We start from the raw sequence: 22,520 nt of genomic DNA, 5'->3' as shown, positions 1-22,520 counted from the left end.
CTATTCATAAGCATTAAAAAGAAATTGTAGAGAGGTGTAGAAATTGATGAACTGACATTGCTTTCCCTGTGTATTATTTTTTAGACCAATGTATTAATATAATGGTAAAAACAAAATTTTTAGTTGAATTGAGATTTTAAAATGCCCCTTCTTTGGCTTAATTACATGAGATAATATATGTGAAAATATTTGCATATGCTAATGGCTCAACACATTTGTAGAACTTCAACTTAATGTTTTTCAAAATCCGAATTTCAGAATATTTTTCTCGGCGTAATATTTCCTTTTACTACGTATATCTTTTGATTTCCCAGAGCTTTCTCTTTTTCTTTAACTGTTCCTTTTATTTGAAACATTATCTACCTCTATTTTTATTGATACCATATGTCCTTTGATTATATTAATTAAAAATTCCTGAGGTTTACTCCTGTTTCCTGCATTACATCTGTTCCCTCTAAGTTATCTTTGTGTTTGGATTTGTGTCTTCCTTTCACATTGGTAGTTTCCCCAACTGGTAATCCGTTCTTAAATTCATATTCAAAAGGAGACTCTAAAAGTCAGATTAAAAACAGTGTTTCTGTGCAAGAGTGGTTTTTTGATTGATACATTTGATTGCACTGTGGTATGACCTTTTAATTAAGAAATCCCCAAACATTGATGTTTGAAGTTGCTTCTCTGGGACTCCTCAGTATCTTTTGAGAAGCGGCATCAGTCTTCTGAAGGAGTTAAGTCCAACCATCAGCACACTTAGAGCAGGACTGTCCAAACTTTTCTCAACGTTTTTTACCAGGGGCCATATGCGGTAAAATACACAAACAGCCGGGTCACTCACTCGAGGTGAAGTACGTATTGCCTCACCTGGTTTATTTAAGTAAACTAAATACATTTTTGGAATTTGCTGCGAGCCAATAAAAAATGGATTGCAGGCCGCAGTTGGCCCGTGGGCTGCAGTTTGGACACCCCTGACTTAGAGGGATGAGCCAAGTAGGGTTCAGTGGGCAAATTTTGAACGGAAATCCATATATGCATTCTGTGCCTCCCAGCATCTGCCGTTCCCGCTTTCCCTGAGATCTGTGCTCTCTGGTGTCAAGTTGTCTGAGAATAGGCTCTTCTCGTGGATACGTGAGCTGGGCGAGGAACCTGGGGGTTTATCCCTCCTTGTATAGACTTAGCATCTGTTTTCAGCTGTATCCCTCACTCTCACCCTATGCAATAACCGTAGCTTTGGTTTCTGAGCTTTTCCGGGCTTCTGAGGGAAAAATGGCCCCTCTTCTTGTTGGCCTTGCCCTGTTCTGGCATTAGACTTCAGTGTTTGAACTTTATATCTGCTTTCCATGTGCCAAAGATTAGTTGGTATTTTTCATCTGCTGTTTCTCTTTTGTCATCTTTCTTCTTGGGGGTTTATAACTTTTTTTTTCTTTCTTCACTCTTATTTCAGAGGGTTTTGGTGCGGGAGCTAAATAATTCACCAGGTTACACTGAAAGCAGATCACAATCTTAGACGTTCTGGGAAAGTTTATATGGGTTTTAAAAATTTGATCTTTTAGTTGACCATAATTCATACCGAAAATTGCTGTTGGTGACGATGATGAGAGCTACAATGGCAACCTACTTCTGCTTTTATTCTGACTTTTATTTACTGGACACTTGCCCTTTTCAGCCTCCATAAGAAGCTCTACATATATTAAGTTATTCATTCCCTATAAGTCCATGCGAAAGGAAAATCTCATAGAAGTCAAGTGACTTGCACGAGGGACCCAGGTATCGAGGGCAAAGCTAAGATGTGAATACAGGTCTGGCTGACTCAGTAGCCTCGTTATTCACAACCGCTACTCCAATTGCCACCCTTATTTGGTTGAGTTAAGATCTGACGAAAACCCACTTCAGTGAGAATTGCCTATCTCGGCCATCCTTTTCATTTTTGGATACCATTTGAAAACTAAGAACATTTTTACTTACATGATGAGTTGGGAATTATTTGGCACCATTCAATAATAAATGTGGTATTTAACATTTTCTCTATTTACAAAGTATTTGAGACTCACAAAAACTCTGTGAAGAAAGGTTTCGTATCTCCACTTGAAGAATAAGAAATAAAGATTCATAGATGTTACTAACAGAGATAGAGGCAGTGATAGAACACCTGAAGTGGGACGCAGGCGTTCCCGTCCAAAGCCGTTTTCTTTTCACCATGTTTCTAAATTCTTCTTTTTTTAAAAATCAAATGTCTCAAGAAGTCAAATTGAGAATATCACCTTAATGTTCTTTCAGGTTTTTGCCATTTTCTTCCTACCATAAGAATAAAACATACATCCCATCAATGCATTCTTCAAGCAAGTATGGTCCCAGTTCTCATGGACGTCAATGTTTCAGAGATGAAAATCCTAAGAAATGGATCTGTGACAAAGTGAGTTAGTGCAACATTTTAAAAAAATGCTGTCCCTTTTAAATGGCTAAACATATACACTGATTACAGCAAATATAAATAGTCTCATTACAGTGAATGCCGTCCTGGTTACAAAATTATTTACAGCTGTTTTATGTAACAGGGTTGCTGCTGACCTATGTCAGTAAGAGATTTGTTTTCAGGGGTTTTGTTTGCTTGTGTGTTTGTTTAGTGTTGTGTTCTTATGTTTTATGGCTGAGCTACCCTATGATCAATGGCACCGATCATTATCTTTGGCAAAGCCATCCAGAATCAAGGCTGGAATCTGTGGTCACAGAATGGAGTTAAGCTTAAAGCTGAGGCATGGAGACCAGAGCTTGATTCTCTCCATCTTTGTAGCTAGATCAGTAGCTAGATAGACAGACAGACATAGATATATATCTGTGATATAATATCTATATGTATATAATAGAGAAAAGCATAAAGCAAATAAATACTAGGGGTGCCAAAAAATGTGTACAGTGGACACTTAGGTCAATGTTGCTCAAGCAGTAGTTCGCCGTAATCAGAATTGTCTGGTTGCTGATGGTAACCACTTTGAGCACCACTTGTAATTGCAGAAGTCAAACGTGACTTGTGTTCATCTTTTGTTATCAGTATATATTGAGTATTGCTATTCTAGTACAGTTTTCCTTTCGTAAAATGTGTATACATTTTTTTTTTAGCACCCTCCGTACTTCTTATTTGATTCCAGACTATTTGTTAGCCCTTAGATAAAAATTTCTAAATTGGGAAAACATCAAACATCTTACACTATTTATGAAAAGTTCTTATTATGTGTTTAAGGTATTGTTTGGAAGTTAGAAAATACAACTTATTGATAGCAAAATTGCACAGATAAAATGAAGTAGTAAATGATTTTCTGGAAAGTGGTTAGGGCCGCTGAGATCCTTACACTACCAAACCTATTGGTTCTATTAATAGTCGGCCGATGAGAATTTACTCATTTGCACACAATCTCCTTCCAAAAGGCTTCTAAGGCCTGTTACTAAGAGGAAAATACAATAAAGGTCATGTTCTAGAAATAAAAATAAGGGGAAATGACCTTAGATGAGAAGAGTGCCTATACCCACAAAATAAAGGAGAACATCTCTGCGGTGGCTAGTGACCTAGCGTGTGGATGGCAAAGCTGGAACACAAGTGGCGGAGGTACCCTCTTTACTCAACAGGAAGAAACACATTAGGCCTTTAAAGAAAATAAGACCTTTCCGTACCAAACTCTAACAAAAGTTCCTATTTAGAGGACATTGTAAACATGGGATTACCAAGGATAAGTCATACAAGTGAGTAACTTGGATTCTTCAGAAAGTGTATTTTTCTTTTGCAGCTACAAGGCCATCTTTCAAATAAATTGGTCTTTTAAAACACCAAATAATGATTCCATGGCATAAAGAATATATAATGAGTGGTTCAGTTTGGTCTACTAATTGATGAACCTAAATGGCGGTGACAATGTTATTTCATAAAAATCCCCACTAAAACTATTCTAGCATTTGTTTTTACCTAACATGCAACCATTCAGAATATAGGCTAAGAATTTAAAATATTTAATTTTATATTTTGAATGTACATAATGTGATCTACATCTCATTTTCTTTTATTCTTTCTTTCTTTTTTTTTTTTAAAGTATAATTTCCATTTTATTTTTTTCCCCCAGAGAATGTTTCTTCGGTCCCTAAGGACTTAGCTCCTTCCATGGGCTTTGGTGGAGGTCGTATTATAATTATTTTTTTAAATTAAAGTTTATTGGGGTGACAACGGTTAGTAAAGGTACATAGGTTTCAGGTGTAGAATTCTGTATTACATCATCTATATATCACGTTCACCATCCAGAATCAGTTATCCTTCCGTCACCATATATTTGATCCCTTTTACCCTCTTCTTCCCCCGCCCTCTGGTAAACACTAAACTATTGTCTGTGTCTATGAGGTTTTGTTTCTTTGTTTGTTTGTCTTGTTTCTTTGTGTTTTTTTTTGACATAAACATTTTGCTCTTTTATGCCCTCTCACTATTCTTTTTCATTCGAGGAAGGATTCAGCTCTTTAAAATATAAATGATTTTCCTTAGGACATTAAGCTACTTCAGAGTAACAAAAATCTTTGTGCAAACATTTCTTTCCTAAAATAATATAGTATTTTTAGTTTTATGCAACAGATTCACTTCATACATTCTGACATATTCTGAGGACATCCATTTATCTAGTTGAAGTAAACAAGTTCATGGAAATAAAGACACTTTTGGATATTTATTAAAAAGAAAAGTATTTTATTTTGTTCTTTTGAAGAATCGTTTGCCCCTGTATACTTTTAGAAAGTATACATAGTTAAAAACTTAATGACAAATAATTGTTCTTGTAGACCCTGAAAGGTAAGTGAGAAAAGTGACATTTGTGACAACATGGATGGATCTTTGAGATTATAATGCTAAACGAAGTAAGTCAGACAGAAAAAGCAGAGAACCGTATGATTTCACTGATATGTGGTATATGAACCCAAAACAACAAAAGAACAAGACAAACAAATGAGAAACAAAAACTTATAGACACAGACAATAGTTTAGTGTTTACCAGAGGGTAAGGGGGGCGGAGGGTGGTAGATGACGGTAAAGGGGATCAAATATATGGTGATGGAAGGAGAACTGACTCTAGGTGGTGAACACACAATGGGATTTATAGATGATGTAATACAGAATTGTACACCTGAAATCTATGTAACTTTACTAACAATTGTCACCCCAATAAACTTTAATTAAAAAAAAAAGAAGAAGAAAGAAAAGTGTAGGAATTCTTTACATTTAACAAATCATTAGTCTACTTAACCCTACACAAAACCATGTAGAAAAGTATTAAATGCAAACTTAAATTTCTCTGTTCCTCCTTCCCTCCCTTTATTTCCTCCCTTCCTTCCTTATTTCTTCCCACCTTCTTTCTGATCTCTTTAAATAACTATAGTGAATAAATAAATTATCCCTCTGTGTAGCTAATATAACCTCACAATACTACGGAGGTAATCATTCTATTATGTATATGTAAAATCTTAGCACTATTAAAATGTTTTTTATTTTGATTTGGTATTAAGTGGCTTGCATGCTACTTGTGCCCAATTGCTTAAAGCAGACTTACTCTTTATTTTTTTATCGAGCTTTGTCTCTTGATCTTGGAAATTATAGGCCACAACTTACTCATTTTTAGTTGATTGAAGACAGTTTTAGGCAGTGTACAGCTGTTAAGTTCAAAATGTTGAAGAAAAAAAAGACTAATATGGTTTTATGCTTCTATGATGGGGAGATGGACTATTTACAAACATTTCAGTGCACATGTGATTTAATTGAATGCAGTACATCAATTTCAGCCAAGTATATTTGGTTCCTGTTCCTCAAACTTTCTATCATGTGTTAAGATTGTCTGCATGGAAAATTTTCTTTCTCTTTTGTCATCTGCAAGCATGAAAGTTATAATTTTCAAATGATTTGTTACACAATTGTATTAAAGGATATCGGTTGAAAGAAAATCAAATGTTAATTAAATATTCTTTCTCTAATCACATTCACATTAAATGAATTAATATATCAAATATTAGTTAATATTTTTGCTTTATTTTTAATGCCATTAATTTGAAGAACACTATACAAAGACATCACAAAGTCAGCAAATTGAGAGCAAATAATACTATTTTTTCCTTGAAAGTATGAAAATTAATAATGAAAAATAACATATGTATATAGAATTTTTCTGGAAAGTATAGAAATCAATAATAAAGTAATGTATGTATCATACAACTAACTTACTCATAATTCTTTGATCTATTTGTAAAAGGCCCCAAGTTAAATTGCTAGATTCTAGCTCTGTGTCTTAAATAGTCAAACTTTTTAGGTTCAAGGAACCACTTTGTATTTATAAATTCTTCATTGTGCTGATTTCAGTATTTAAAACAGAAGTGAAATTAAATAAGGGGAATCGATCAGTCACTACTAATTTCATTGCTTTGGTTAGGTCTAACAGAGTTGGACAATAAAAATTTCAGTATACTAAAAACATTCTTTTGGTTGTCAAAACATTCACATATGTTCGTATTTACCGAAACAGAAATGATGGTCTAAGGCTTTTATCTCAATTGAAATTACTTTTCATGTTCACCTTAGACAACTGACTTTAATGGAAGTGTTTCATGTTTTCCCTTGTTTGCAAAATTCAGGAAGAGGATTTTTAAGGTGGTTCACGTTGCTAGAGCCTTGCTCACGTGCCTTATTACAGGTGAATGACAACAGAAGAGCAGCCCTTTCTTGTTATTTTCACGTGCATTTTCGTCCTAACGAGGATTTGATAAGCTACAAAGCATAAAAATATCGAATCCTCCAAAGAATGGATTTCGAGAGCCTAAGCATATTGCACAGAACATAAAGTTGACCTTTCCCGTCTATGGCTTTTGGAATGGAGTGGGCTGTGGAACACATCATAGATTTAATGTGGCACGTCGCTGTCTGCAGAAACTTGGGTGGGACTGTGACTGCTTGCCCACTGCACCCGGTGATTGAATCTGCTGTCACCAGCATCCTGATAATAATGAACATTCGGCTTAACGACTGTGATTATCATTATCATAATTGATGTGCCAGTGCAGTGTGTGGGGAGCATTACGGCTGAACCGCACAGCAGCGGAACCGGCCTCAGTTAGGGATAATTTTACGTTTATGCATTTGATTGGGGTAAAATATGCCTCTCTGTTTAAACAGACCAGCTTCATATAATTTTAAGAAGCTTTCTGTACATGTTGATTGATGCGTATGCACTTGCTGAAAAACGGCCCTTTTCGCTTTGTTTGTTTTGTGTTGTTTCGTTTCATTAGTAAGTGTAAACGATTAAATAATTAGGTGTAATTGAGGGAAAATATTTTGCTTATGCGGATGGCCATCAATAATCAAATATTCAACTTAAGGGTTTTTGTTTTGTGTGGTTTTTTTTTTCTGTCTCTCTCACAATACATGAGGGACTGAAATTCTTCAATTTCCCCTCTTTCATTTCTCTTGTGTCCATCTTCTTGAGGTCAGTGGGCTGAAAGAAAAGTATACATTTATACAATTTTTATTATACGTCGATAGCTGCTTGGTATTTGCATATAATGTTTATATATACTCTATTATTCACTTTAGAAAACTGGACACAACCAAATATTGTCATATTGTTTATTAAAATAACATCTAACCTATAGAATATTTAAAATGTGTAATGTTAAGATGTATACATTTACACGACCTTTGCTTTTTAATCACTGTCTTGTTTCCGATACATTTATTATGTTCTGTAGTGCTTTTTAATCAGAGTTTTAAAAATGGCTTCAGAAGCGTTACTTACTTGAATTTTAACCTATGGATGAAAGTAATATGTGCAGTGTTGTGTCCAAGATTTTTAATAGATTACATTGGACCATTGTTAGTCTGCAATTATTAACCTAAGGGCTCAATTTTCATCTGAGTTGAAAATATTACATTTGAGTGATGAGCAAGCCTAATGCAATGCATTTTTATAAAGCATGGTAAGCCACGTTTAAAAACTATTTTATAACTGTAGTAAAGTCTGAGATTGAAAATCTCTCCATGAGATTAGTAATAAGCGTTCAGCTCTAAAGAGACCATGGCAGATGCTTCCTTCTGTGTGAGGCCTGTAAGATTTACCTTACCCAGGTAAGCTGCTCGCCCTGGCAGTGCAGCTGTACATGGTGGCATAGGACAGAATCTTTGTTTGACAGCGAGAGGTTTTCTAGCTTGTGTATCAAATTTTCCTCTGAAAGCTTTGGGTCCCATTGTGATTCTTGAACTTTATGAACAGTTTCTCTTGACTGATCTTTAAAAATTCAACATATTCTCATCTTCTGTCCATTATTGCTAATCTAGAATAACGAGTTAAATTCTTCATCTGACAAAGATTACAAAACGTGTTATTTGCACTTTTCTGCAGTTAAGCTCTAAATTTTTCTTAAAGGCCTCAACTTACACTGTTGTGGTTGTTGCTGTTGTTGGAAACTAGGTTAACCTGTCAGTGGGAATTTCAGGGGTCCAGACCTAGTGTCTTAGTTTCCATGTATAGGAGCATAGCTATAATTCCTTTGTGTGACCTCCAGGTGATATCTTGATATGACTTGGCAAAAGAGGAGGTTTACCAGAATCAAGAGCCCGAAATGACTAGAAATATAAGTAGGAATTAGACTTGGTCTCTTAGAAAGGGGCTGACTTTGATCTTAGCAATCACGGAAGTATTACATGAACACAAGAATTAGCATTCACACTACTTATTTAGTGTCATTCTGGCTATGTCTGCAGGTTTGGCATAGAGAAATCAAGGGGATATTTGTGTGTCCTTCCAGGTAGGCCTCTGTCAGAGCACTTAACAATAATGTCTGAGCACTCCCACTGCAGCGGACATTCTTATACATACAGCTTTGCCCTAATGAAGTCCTGAAAGTGAAATTTCTGAGTCAGGGCGGTGATGGCTAGTTTTGTGTGTCAGCTTGAGCAGGCTGTAGTACCAGAAGTCATGGTAGTTTTTTGCAGACGACTGGCAGTAAATTTGGAGAGATGTGAATTGATAACAGAAGTATTAAGAATACAAATAACCTTAACACTTGAAAATGAATTGAATATGATGGAGTAAGAAAGAAGGACGTGCAGTGATTACTCCTACGTTTCTACAAGGGGAAAACTGAATTTATGGTGATACTGTTTATTGAGATTGGGAAAAGAAGAGGATCAGAATTTGGGGAGCAACTGTCGAGAAGAGATCTTGAGGTCAGTCTTGGACATGTTTGAATGTGGATGACTTTGATTCATCCAAATAGAAAAGTCAGATAGATAGCTGAATATATAAACCTGTTGTTTGGAACAATAGTCCTGACCAAAGTCACAAAATTGAATATATTTGATTCACAAATTGTAATTGAAACCATGAAAGCCAATGAAACAACCTAGAGTAAAAACATAGAATAAGAAGAGAGGAGAGCTGGAATTTTTGAGGAATAGTAATATGTCACTTGGAACAGGATGAGCCTGTAGAAAAAAGGTAGATAAACTGAAGAAAACCAAGAGAATATGCTTATCAAAGAAGTCAGAGAAAGATAATGCAATACGAATAAAGGAGTTATGAGCCATGGCACATGATGCTGTGAACTCAAATAAGATGAGGCCTGGAAAAGTCCCATTGATTTAGCAAAATGAAAGTCACTGGTTACTTAGCAAGGGCTGATTCAATAACAATATGGGGGACTAAGCCAGACTGAAGTAGGTTGAAGGGGGAGTAAAAAAAAGGGGGGGGGAGTGGATGTATTGAGTGCAGATCATTTTAATAAGTTTGGCTATAAAAGGAAGAAGAGAGATTGATAGGGCAATAGCTATAGGGAGATACACGGTAAAGTTTCCTTTTCTTTTTTTTTTTAAGATGGAAGAAGTTTAGCATCAATTATTTTGTTTGTTTACCCTTTTTTATTGTCTTAAAATTTTTGATTGTGAGTTTTTGTTCCTTGGAACTTTATATATGGGAATTCTTTGAAACCTGATTTAAAGTGCATTTCTTCAGAGAAGGTTTTTGTTTGTTTCTGCCAAAAGCAAGTGGTACTGCCCACCTGGGACCTCTGAAAATTAAATTTTGGTTTGACATCCAAACCTATATAGAAACTCTTAGGAAATTCTTTTTTTTTTTTTTTCTTGTCTCCACTCAACCCAGAACCAAGAATGAGGTGGGGTCTTTCTCAAAGTCTCCCTAGTAGGGTCTTTTACTTTTTCTAGCTCACCTACTAAGAATGCTATTTTTCAAGAGTGCTGGTTATTTAACGTCCTACTCCGCTGCAGACCCAGGTGTCAATTTCTTGACCATGTGCCATGTTACACCCAGGCATGGGGACTTTATAGATAAGTATAAGGCCTAGTATATTTTGATCACTTACGTAATAATGATATCCTAAATCTCTAGTGCTCTCTGTATCTATCATTTAAACTTTATCTATTATTAGTCCTATTTTCATGTGTTAGCATTATAATAAGTTATTTAGAAAGTAATAATAAAGTCACATGAATAAGTTGACCAAGTTCAAGTTGATTAAAAGATTAATTTGGTTCTCATTAGTATAAATGTATTTCCCATACTATAGTTTATGTTTTAATATTATAAAAATTAAATATTGAAATTTAAACACATCAGACATCTAACTTGTGTTTCTTCTAAGGCAAATACGTAAAAGCTTGCCATCAAGTCAAATTTTCATGTATAGGTAACATTTCAAATCCTTTGTATCTTTCAGTTGATTTTATGTGAAAATAGTCCTTTGAAAATTATTTTTGGTAAACTTCCAAATTGGTGCTTAAAACTTTTTTTTCAACTCTTACAAAAAAGCAAAGGAAACCAGTGGTGACACAGACTATAAAAAATAAAGGACGAGCCAAACACTTCTCTTTATTTTGTTGCCTTATCACTCGATACCACCTTATACATTGAGCACCAGTAAGTTCCCAGAACTCTGCGCACCTGTTTCACACACTGGGCTTCCTGCCTGAGCATTAATTTGAAGAAATTGTTTCATTGTGAAAATTATTATTGTGGATTTAATTTATTTTAACCTACTTAACTGAATAGTTCCCAAATTATGCCTAAGTGCAATATATTTTCCCCTACAGACATTCTTCACAGGGTTATTTAACTAAACTTTTATATTCAGACTGAAAAATTGCTAGAAGTCACACTAACCAGACTGATTTTGAGAATGTTACAATTTGTAACTTCAGTTTTATTAAGTGGCAGTTTAATAATTGTGTGATTAATTCTGGCTTAATTTACAAATTGCTTCTTAGGTGGCTGTTATGAGGTTATAAACTAGTAAGGAAAATCTTAAATCTGTGAGCATGTTAAAAGTTTAACAAATGTGAAATATCAGATGACTAAAAAGTGATAACGATGGTCTTGGCAGCAACTGACTTTAAAGGATATCAATTAAATACTATCAGGGTACAAAAGTAGTCAAAATATATTTCACAATGTAGGATGTAAGGATGCAGATATTGACCTTACTTTCTTATTAAATCTATTCCAAGAGCTATTTGCAAAGAGTTTGCTCACAGCAATTGGAATATTTAATAAAATCTAGTTTTCCTCCTTTGTAATTCCTCAGTTGGAAAATGTGGTCCCTTGATGATGATCTAGGGCTTTGAAGAATAAATGGATTTTAAAGAGAAAATTAGATGGTACTTATTATGCTGTCTAGCTAGCAATGCATTGTCATTTGTCTGTTGTATTATAAATGTCTTGCTTTGCCTACCTTCTTCATTTAATCATGTAACTTGCCTGTAAGCAGCATGAGAGAAAAATATTGCTGTATTACTCTCTCAATTGTTTTCTTTGCTTATCCCAGAGACAGCTCACATAGCTTATGCCCAATACAGGCCTGCATCTCCTCCCCGACACCTGGTCTCTTCCAAATTCCCTTCATTTACATAGTCACGCACTTATGCCAAACACTAGGAGACAACTAGTTTCCTCCCTTTCCTTCCTTTGGAAAGCTTTTCCCTAACACCATCCCCTCTCCCAAGTGAAACTCTCTATGATTGGCAAGTTTAGTATTTCAAAAAAATTCAACGCTGATACAAATATTACACACTAGTCCAGAATTAGTTTTTCTTAGGGTAAATAAAATATCATTTCTGTGCATTCATTCAGGGTTTTATTATTTTCACGGTGTATTCTGTCTGAGTATGTTTTGTTGTGAATCTAATTATTTGTCATTAGAAGACTGGGTTGCAAGCTTGTCTGTCCAGATTTCTTTGCAGCTCACCAGCCTAATCCCTTATATCAGGATTACATTTATCACAGCAATAATGAAGAGCAAATAGCATTTACCATATATTTTCTTCCTTCACTTCACTATTTTAAGAAAATCACTTCCATTTTATTTGTCAACATATTTAGTAGAAACTCATTTATATTGCTAACGCCAACAAACCGTTAAAAAGGGTTAAAGCATTTTCTTCAAAATAGTATTTTTTAAAAGAAACAAGTGGAATGTGAAACTATACTTGTTGAAATCTGAACCTTTCCTTACTTTAGCTCTATATGATTTTTGAGACACGGCATATTGTTTTTCTAATTGAATTCAGAAATCATCTGTCACTTTAGTTTTGACATGTAATATACATAAATAATGTCCAAAAGGTGGAAGCAATCTAATCTGCAAGTATGAATACACTTTCTAGTTCTAACAGAATAATTAAGGAAGTACACAATACTATGTGTAAAATGCATACTCAACTTTGAAAGTTTCCACATTCATGGCTAGTGTTTTTACCCAAATTTCAAAGTATAGTAAAAATTCAAAAGAAATCTCAGAAAAAAAGATGATAGGACATGTTAGATATATTTTTAGCTAACATATAAACTTTCTTTTATACGCCAAAATACTAGTGATAAAATTTCTCATCCTTTAACTTTCTAACTCTCATCTGACTGATCTATAGTAGACATAAATGCTGATATTAAAAAAGGATCTGAAGTTGCATGATTTTGTCAATTGGGAGATTTTCAAGTATTAAATGTTAAGTATTTGGTGCTCTATGAAGAAAATCATCTCAGAATGTAGCTACTGTATTAATATAAAGTTATGGCTCAGGAGCATTGAAATAATCATTGGTAGATTTAAGGATTGATTTTTGATGACATAAAGTTCACTTTTAAGAAAGCTTCTTTCTACTATAGAGTACAGTATAGCTTAAAATACTGCCTTAGTAAGTAGTCTATTATTCCAAAGCAAAAAAAAAAAAAAAAAGACTTCTTTTCAAGTTTTCCGTCTTTCCAATATATATTTTTAAACTTTGGATAAATAATCATTTTCATCATTATTGTCTATCATGACCTCACAGGATGAACAGTGTACTTATTTTAAATTTTCAGCATTATAGTAAAAAAGTTAGTTACCTTCAGGACACATTTACTGAAGTATGTCTGCTGCATATACTCAAGGTTTGTCTGTCTTTGTCCCATTAAGCTCACTAGTCGTTTTCTGCAAACTATAAACACAAAATCCACATACAGGAAAGGCATCATAGGATGGGAGGGAAAGGACAAATAATTGAAAAGCCAGCTCTCTCATATTGAAAGTTACATATAAAAGTAATGTTCTACACTATGATAATTTTCCTCTCGAAGTATAGTTAGCAAGAGTGAAACAAGACAAATAATCCATTACCAGGGCTGGTGACATGGTGATAGACTCGGACTTTGGTCTGCAAGGCAATCTGCCTACACAGACTCACTACCTTTCTTCCACTTAACCCTGTGGTTTTATTTCCCTTTGCCAACCTCATTTCATTTTGTGTAGGCAGTTTGATTAAAATAGAGAGGGGCAAAGTGGGTTTTCAGTTGTATTCAGGAGACTGCTGTTTTTCTTCAGAAATAATGTGAGATCTTCAAATGAATAATTTGATACATTTTTTGACATCTGACTCTTTAGGTAATCTACTTGAAGCTGTAGGCCCTCTCCCCAGAGAAGAAGTAAGTGCAAATGTGCAAATGCATCACAACATTTGCATGCCCTCCATTTCCTTTTAGTGGAAACTCTTTTCCTTCAGAGGTCAAATAAGGCATTTTTTTCAAGTTTTTGTTTACAATTATTACTCTCAAGTGTCTGGTTTACAAAAATGTGAAATCCAAATTTAGTAAGTAAGAAATTATATAAAAGTAAATTTCAATGAAAACACTATAGTTGCACTTGAGTAAAATCTTGAAAGTTTGGGGTAGCCTTTTCATACGGCACTGCACTTATCTTTGACAGGAATTCGATTTCAAATTTTTGTTCTAGTGGCCACAAATGTTAAAAATAATAATTTACCTAGGTATGTAGTGTCGAATGGAATTAGAACTCTAACAACTTGCTTTGTCAGAGAGCAAACATGAGTGAGGGAATATAAAAGTTCTGTAAGACTCTCTAGGCTGAATTCACGCCATTTCATTTTCTTTATCCTTAAGCCGTTGAAGTTGTGTGTTTTGGAGTCTGCGGTATTGATATAGTCTGTGACAGCTGAAAGTTATAAATCTGTGTATCATGTTAGTAATACTGAAGCAGAAGAGATTTGTGATGTTCCTAGATGTTCAGAGATTTCTGCCTATACAGAAGAAATAAGCAGATTGTCATTTTCTACTTCAGCCCACAAAATCATTGCTTCCAGAATTAGAGAGTTGGCTTAATTATCTTCCTCTAATCTTATTTTCCAGAGTAAGAGCTTCTTTAGACGGATTCATGACTTTTCAGTACCGTGCATACTATTGCTATAGGGCATTGAATAATAATAATAATAATAATAATAATAATAAATAATAATAATAAATGATCTAATAATCCAATCCATGAATGAACTCCTTATTATATTGTTCTGACTAGGGCTTCTCATTTCTTTCAAATATTTTGAAACTTTTACTTAAAGTTGACTCCTTATCTTAAAGACTTTTCATATTTGGCTCTCATTTTCTCACAAAAATTTCCTGAGAAAAGTCTGGTTCTGAATTTGACAGCTCTAACGCCTCTATTCAGGATTTTGGGGTGGCATCTTTGGCAGTAATTCTTGCCAATTTAGAAAGAAGTGAGCAAGATGGTATGTGGAATTTTTTCCACCACACTATAAAACCAAATGTGTTTCCAGAGATTACAGATAATGTACTGTGCCTAGTCATGAAGTTTTGAGATTTTTCTTCCAATCGTAGTTGTGCTCATCAAAAGAGCTTTGAATCATTTTGAAGTCAGGAAAACAGCCTATATCGTTTCCAAAAGGGGCTCACAAAGTAGGATTTTTTTTTTTTATCATGATGTTTTAGGAATATACCAGTCCAAACTCATGAGTTGTGGTATTCTGAAGGAAAATGTTGACTCTCTTATTTAGTCCATGACATGCTAGAAAATAGCAACTATTTGGGGGAACGTGAAGTATTTTTTCTATTTTATTCTAAGTCACAAATCATCTCCAACATTTATTTGAATGCCATGTGATTTCTCCTCTGTGGTATGTGGCTTCTTCTATTTGCCTTATGAAATATTTCCACACAGAGGTCCTTGGATGGGGCAAATCACAGTTTGGTTCATTTCCAGCCTTTTCAACTCAAGCCCCCTTTTTCTTGACAAAGAGCCACATCCTCTGAAGTATTTTCCCGTAGGACAGAAGTGCTCCAGCTGTATTTAATCCATGTTTTTAATGGTGAAACTTTCACTACTCAAGAAGTATTCATTTTCTGTGCTGTTTTATACTCTAAGTCTCAGGATTCTGTTTCTTTATGTTGTAATATTAAGATGAATGATTCTACACAATTTTTAATATTATGTAGAACTAACTACGAGAGTTGTTCTGGTTATATCCTCTGCTGTTCAAAAATTAAATCAAGGAGAAATAGTAAAGATGTAGACTTATGGAGGTACAACCTTCCACATTGCAATACTCAAAGAGAAATAATCTCTATAATCTCTTTTGAATTGCAAATGGCTTGGCAGACTCAATTGAGAGTAGTTTCTGTATGCCTCTGGCGTGGCTTTTTAGAGCTACTGAATTTAGACATTTTGGTTCTGAGCGTGTTTCTTGAGATTTTAGGAAAAAGCAATTTGATGAGAAGATCGAAAAGAATAATATGGCGAAGTTACCATAGATTTACCAGATAATTAACTCTGGTCAATCTGCCAAGCTAATTATGTGTATATTATAGGCATGAGTAAAATTGAAATATTTGCTAACTACTTCACAGGTACTAAATTGTCAGAATGGACAGTCATCTCAGAGCTCCCTGCTGGGCTAACTTTAACTGCTGGATTGTGAGGGATGTTGGAAGTGGTGTTTACGTTAGCAGGTATTTACTGACAGCTATGAAAATATGGAAGCATTTCCATGTATTAACAACCAGTATGACCATACGGAGAATGCTGGCTACATGTCACTTCTGGTCACAGTGTGGGTCTTGTTTTAACCATACTTTTCTGCCTAGGAATTGGCACTATCTTTCTGGACCTGTGTGTGTGGCTATTCTCAGTCTCACTGGTATGCCTGTTCTGTTGATTTCTTAAGTCTCACCATCACTGATGGTTGGGATTCTTATCATTTTTTTTGCATTGCATCAGTGTGCATTTATTAAGAGAGAAGCACTTCTACTCTTCATTGTAAACAGTTGACTTGCCTGCTACTGCATCTGTTCATAAAGATCTTCTTGTTGTCCATGTGACACCATAGAATTCCAGAAGTGCTCTGCTCACAAAATCTCAGAAAAACTCCTGAGAAAAGCTCCACGTTCCCTAAACGTGGGTTGTTCGGTATGACAGTCATGGACTCATAGGCACTGAGCACTTGACCTGTGTCTTCTCTGACCCAAGATGGGCCGTGTGAAATAAACACTGGATTTCTTCGGCTTAGTATGAAAATGAAGCAACATAGCCACATTTTTATAGTAATGATATGTTACGCTGACAATATTTTAGACTGATTGGGTTAAAATGTTTTATTACCATGTTTCGTCACCATACAGGTAATCTCACCTCTTTCTTGTTACTATTTCTAATAGGGCTACTAGAAAATTAAAACTATGGATGGGACCCATGTTGTATTTCCATTGGCCAGTGCTGCTCTAAACCATAAATCTGCCCAGTTGTTGGGATAAAAAGGACTTGATTGTAATGGAACCTATGGCACATTTCCCTCTGGAAGCTCAGACAAGCATTTGCCTCTGATGTCCTTATGTGTTGTTGTTTTTTTTCACTGCTATGTGGTGGATTTGATAGTACCACCAGTTTCTTTGGCTATGTCTGCTTCCTCCTCAGTTCACTAAATTGTTCCTTCCAGTTCACTCAATGAGTTTTTTAAAAAACATACTTAAAGTTTTGGCTTAACAATAGTTACCTTGCTAAGGATAATTATTTGCTAACTATACTTCACAGGTACTAAATGGACAGATAATCCCAGAGCTCCCAATTTCTCATATCTTAACGTAATGTAATGTAATATAAACGATTAAATGATTATAAAGCCAAGGGGACAGACAAGTTTAATGGCACTGTCTATAGGTGTATACTGTGTGTTTTGGACAAGCTCGGCCTATAGCCGAAGGACCAAAAGAAATCACTTCAGTTCTAAGGAAACTAAGTAGCCATCTCCTTCCTACCATCCCTTTTAATTAGATTTCATGAATTTATATTTTGGGAAATCAGAGTATATCCCTTTAATCCAGGGGTAAGATTACATTGCTATAAATACAGTTAAAATTAATGTAGCTTCGTGGGCTGGTTAGAACCTTTGTAATCTTGGCAGATTTATAAACGTGTTTGAAAGATGTCACTATACAATCCTGGAACTGTATGAAACTGCTCTTTTGCCCATCTCCATCATTAAAGAAGGAAGCTCTAGCTTGAGGCAAAGTACATTCACCCAACTGCTCAATACTTTAGAGGCTGTTTTAAAATTCTGGTACAAATAAATAAGTTTGAGTCTTGGACTCCAAAAACAGGAAGAAAAGATCAATCAAAAAATACCCTGGATATTAAAACCGACTCTGTGCTCTAATGTGAAGCTGCTTGATTGAGTAGTGTGGTGTCAACCATATCTTTCTTCTAATGCTCAAAGTAATGCACGTAGACAGAGTGACAATCACAGCACAGCCCCCCATCAGCAATAATTAATCTTTTAGTTAACAGAGGCTAGAAAAGCCTCTCATCAGCCTCTTCTGAAGTCTGAGGGACCCTGTTTTTTGATGTTTGCATTCTGAGGAAAATTGTCCCCACCAGTTCTAACAAATTGAAACACCAGGCTAATTATGGCAGCTAATGAAGTGTGTGGAATGGTCACAGCTTGTCGTGAAACTGTTCCTTCAGTTTGGATTAGAGTTTCATCAATCACTTTTTTAAACTGATCCAGAATTGCTTCTGCCCGGCGCTTGGCATTTTTAATGCTGTTTCTGTAATTGGTTTTTTCCCTAAAGCTTAGACTGTTTTTTTGAAATATTACAGTCTCAGGACAGGACCTGTAAACTCGAGTTTATAAAAAAAAAAAAAAAAAAAAAAAAAAAATTATTATTAGTGATATCAGCTGATCAAGTGGTAGAAAGCTAATAAAAGGACCACCAAAATAAAATTTGATATACTGTTTCAATCCCGCTAAAGGGAGCAATAAAGCATGTCCATGTATATAATTATTTTTTCAAATACAGGTATAATACAGAATAGGAGAATCATGGTTGGTGGTTAGTGACTAAAATTCCCCCAAGAGTTTCTATGACATGAATACATAGGTGGTAATCTATGGTTAGGGAGGACTGGTTTTCCATTTATCATTCAACATTGGTTTATAAGGTTTCCATATTTTGCATTGAACCAAACATTTTAAAACATTAAAACCAAAGAATTGTATATTTCCACTTAAATCACTCTGCATAAACCTGAAGTTCAACTCAGAAAACCTAGTTTTAAGGTTTTTCTCTTATCTAGAAAAGGTAATCAGTCATTTTGCAGGCATGACTGCCATTTCTAAACAATTAAATCTCATATAATGTTAAGAGTTCATCAACAGCAAATGGTGAGCACTAATTATTATGTACAGAGCACTGCCTCGATTTGTAAGGCAAACAATCAAATGGGTATTAAATTCTACTCGCCTCGGTTACGTCCTTTAAAATAAGAAAAAGGCTTTTGGATGTTTTCTGTATTTCTTTCTCCTTTGGAGGCAGGCTATATGAGCAACAAAGTTTTGCTTTGTTTCTCCCCTTTTTATTGATAAATTATCTTGGAGTTAAAATTGTTCTTAGTAAACCGACATATATTTAGAAAGAGCTACAGATACAGAGTGATCCCTCAGTATCCTCAGGGGGATTGATGCTACGGCCCCCTGCAGGCCCCAAGTCCTCCGGTGATCAATTCCTTTATATAAAATGCCATGGGATTTGCATATAACCTTACATACATCCTCTCACATATTTCAATCATCTCTAGATTATTTAGAATACTTACTACAATGTAAATGCTCCATAAATCATTGTTATACTATATTGTTTAGGGAATAATGACAAGAAAAATAGTCTGTACACGTTCAGTACAGAAGCAACCATTGTACACCTAACTACATTGTACAGTCAGCAACAACACACCTTTCATTTCTAATAGTTTCTATCCGAGGTTGGTTGAATCTAAGAACGCAGAACCCATGGATACGGAGGGCTGACTGTGTTATCACTTTGAACCTTCAGAACTAACCTAGGATGTTGATACTATCATTTCCTCTCATTGTGTAGACTAAAAAATGAGAATAAATCAAATCATTGTCAAAGTCTGGACTATTAACCGTTTGACTTTACTACCTCAACTAGCTCTTTAAACCTACTTTCTCCTATAGTATTCCATTTTCTAAGATTTTATCAATTCTTTCCAGATGTTTAGAAGACTTACTGGTAATCATACTATTGTAGAATATTGGAGCTGGAAGTCAAGTTGAAAATAATTTAGCTCTAGTTTATGAATTTAGGGAGAAAATATGCTCATATAAATGGTATAAATATATTGAGAGATGTATATATTGTGTACACATACATAGGCACAAGTATAAATGCACATTGATAAAATATTAAATGTGTTACTATTAATTTTTGAAATTTTCTCTGAGTTTCCATGATTCTTTTACAATAGAATACTTACTTTTGCATTGAAGTGATAGAATTTTGCATTTAACCGTACAATTTTTATAATTAAGGATCCAGTAAACAATATGCAGAAGTGAAATGATGTGCAACATGAAGTTTTCAAACCTATTTGGTTATTTACCTTTCTGGTTTTTGTCCAAACATTAAATTACTTTCAAAGATAGACAAGGAAAAATTTGGAGAGATTAAGATAGAATGATGACAATATTTATGGTAATAAATAGCCTTTGAGAAGAGTTTTGACTACATTTGATAAATTTTGGTACTTCTTTATTTTCTCACTAAAAATCATATGACATTTTTTAATTATGAGGAATTTTATGTATGTACATACATACACTACATAGATACATAATTATATATATATATATATATATATAAATAATAGTTAAAATATACATAAATAATATCATATTTTATGTATTCTTTTGTAACTGTTTTTTCTCAACTCTGACTTTATATCCAGTGATTTTTCTAAATTTGCTAATAATAATAACAACCTATAGATATTTTTTCTATATGCAAACTCATGTTTTCTATAAATATAATTTTATTTCTTCCTTTTTCATCATTTCTGATATCAAGTAAACATTAATACTTCCACTGTTTTCCAGTAATCATGATATTTCATCAATACTTTATCATATGAAAAATGTTTCCTTTGTTCTGTTCTAAAAGATTAATTTTAAAATAATAGTAGATATTTATCAAATGCTTCTGCATCTAAAGATGATCATATGATTTCTTTGTTATTGTAGTCAATTATATAGTTTGTTTTTTTAAAGTTCTTTTTTTAGCATAAACTTGAGCATGAGTGTTTTTTTTTTACATGTCACTGCATTTAATTTGCTAATACTTTTAAATATTTTTTACTCATATGTTTGTGAAATAGATGGATCTCTAGTTTTTCTTTCTTATAAACATTTTTGTCAGATTTTGATATTAAGTTATGCTGGTCACATAAAATCATTTGGATCCTGTTCCCTCTACATCTATTTTTGGAAGAACTTGTGTACAGTTGTGTCATTTCTTCTTTAAATATTTGGGGAAATTCACTAGTGAGCCCACTAGGTTTGGAGTGTTCTTTATGGGTAGATTTTTATTTAATGATTCAATTCCTTTAATTTTTATAGGACAATTTTAGATTTTTGTTTCGTATTGTGCCTATTGTGTTTAAAATGTGTTTTTTCATAGTTTGACCTATTTATCTAAATTTTCAAATTTACTGGCAAACATTGTTCACCAATTTCTTTATTATATAAGTAATGCCTTTAGCATATGTAGTGATGTCACCTTTTTATGATAAACAATCATAAATCATATCATCTTTTAGCAAGAAAAATTTTACATCTTCCTTTTTTATTCATGATGTTGATAAATATTTTCTTATCAATTTTTCTAGGGATTTTTCAATTTCATCAATGTATTTATAAAACTAACTTTTGACTTTCTATTTCACTAACTATTGATTTTCTTAATTGAATGACGTTTTCTATTTCATTAATAAATATCTGCTCTTTATTTTTTTTCTTTCAATTTTTTTGGGTTTAATTTGCTATTCTTTTATTACTTCTTGAGATAGATAATTAAATAATTATTTTTCAATCTGTATTTCCAATATATGCACATAAGGCTCTTAGCTCCTTTTTTTTTAGAGAGAGAGAATTTTCATGAGGTTTTTTTGAGCCAAGTTGATGACATATGCCAGGGAAAAATATCTCAAATGCTCTTAAGTTTCAAAACTTGGATTTAGTGACATTCCACAAGTTTTCATCTTAGATTTCAAAATGTTTTCTATTTTGACTCATGTTTTGTTTAGAAGTGTATTCCTGACTTTTCTAACATTTGGAGATTTCCTGTTTGTATTTTTATTAATTTACTAGTTTAATTCCTCTGTGGTCAGAGAACATACTCAGTGATTTTAATCTCCAGAATGTTGTTGAGAATTGATTTATAGCCCAGGATCTGGTCAACTGTGGTAAATGTTCCAATTACATTAAAAAGAATATATGTTTCTGCCATTGTTGAGTACAGGGTTCAGTATTTACCAGTCTTCTCAAGGTTAATAATGTCCAAATTTTCTCCATCCTTATGTTTTTGTTTGTTTGTTTGTTTGTTTGTTTGAGGTCATATTGAGATGACTGATACCAGTATTACTGACTCTTCCTCTTGCAATATTAAAATGAATCATTTCTTTGATGCATGGGCTATCTAATGAAGGCTTTATTTAAAGGAGGGCATGTACAGTACATTTTCTGAGGCCTTGAGTATTTGTGCAGAGAGTTCATTGTCCCTCAGTACCCGTGTTCCCCTCTCTACCAGCACACGACATTCTCTTAAAGGGCCAAATAGTAAATATTTTAGGTTTTGAAGGCCACGTGGTTCACGTTACCA

General features: G+C 34.1%; 1 protein-coding gene across 1 annotated transcript in view; it reads left to right on the top strand.

The window, feature by feature from the left end:
* Positions 1-22,520, top strand: part of SPATA17 (spermatogenesis associated 17) — a 125,535-nt gene that overhangs the window by 88,731 nt on the left and 14,284 nt on the right. Inside the window, exon 9 of the mRNA XM_019739978.3 lies at positions 2,272-2,407. Within this exon, the coding sequence (XP_019595537.2) occupies positions 2,272-2,407 (136 nt within the window). The remainder of the gene's footprint in view (positions 1-2,271; positions 2,408-22,520) is intronic.

This window comes from Rhinolophus sinicus, chromosome 6 (assembly GCF_057876585.1).
Source record: "Rhinolophus sinicus isolate RSI-liver-muscle chromosome 6, RSI-T2T, whole genome shotgun sequence".
Classification (NCBI taxonomy): domain Eukaryota; kingdom Metazoa; phylum Chordata; class Mammalia; order Chiroptera; family Rhinolophidae; genus Rhinolophus; species Rhinolophus sinicus.
Note: the sequence above shows the minus strand (reverse complement) of the source record. Positions and strands in the feature narration are given on the sequence as shown.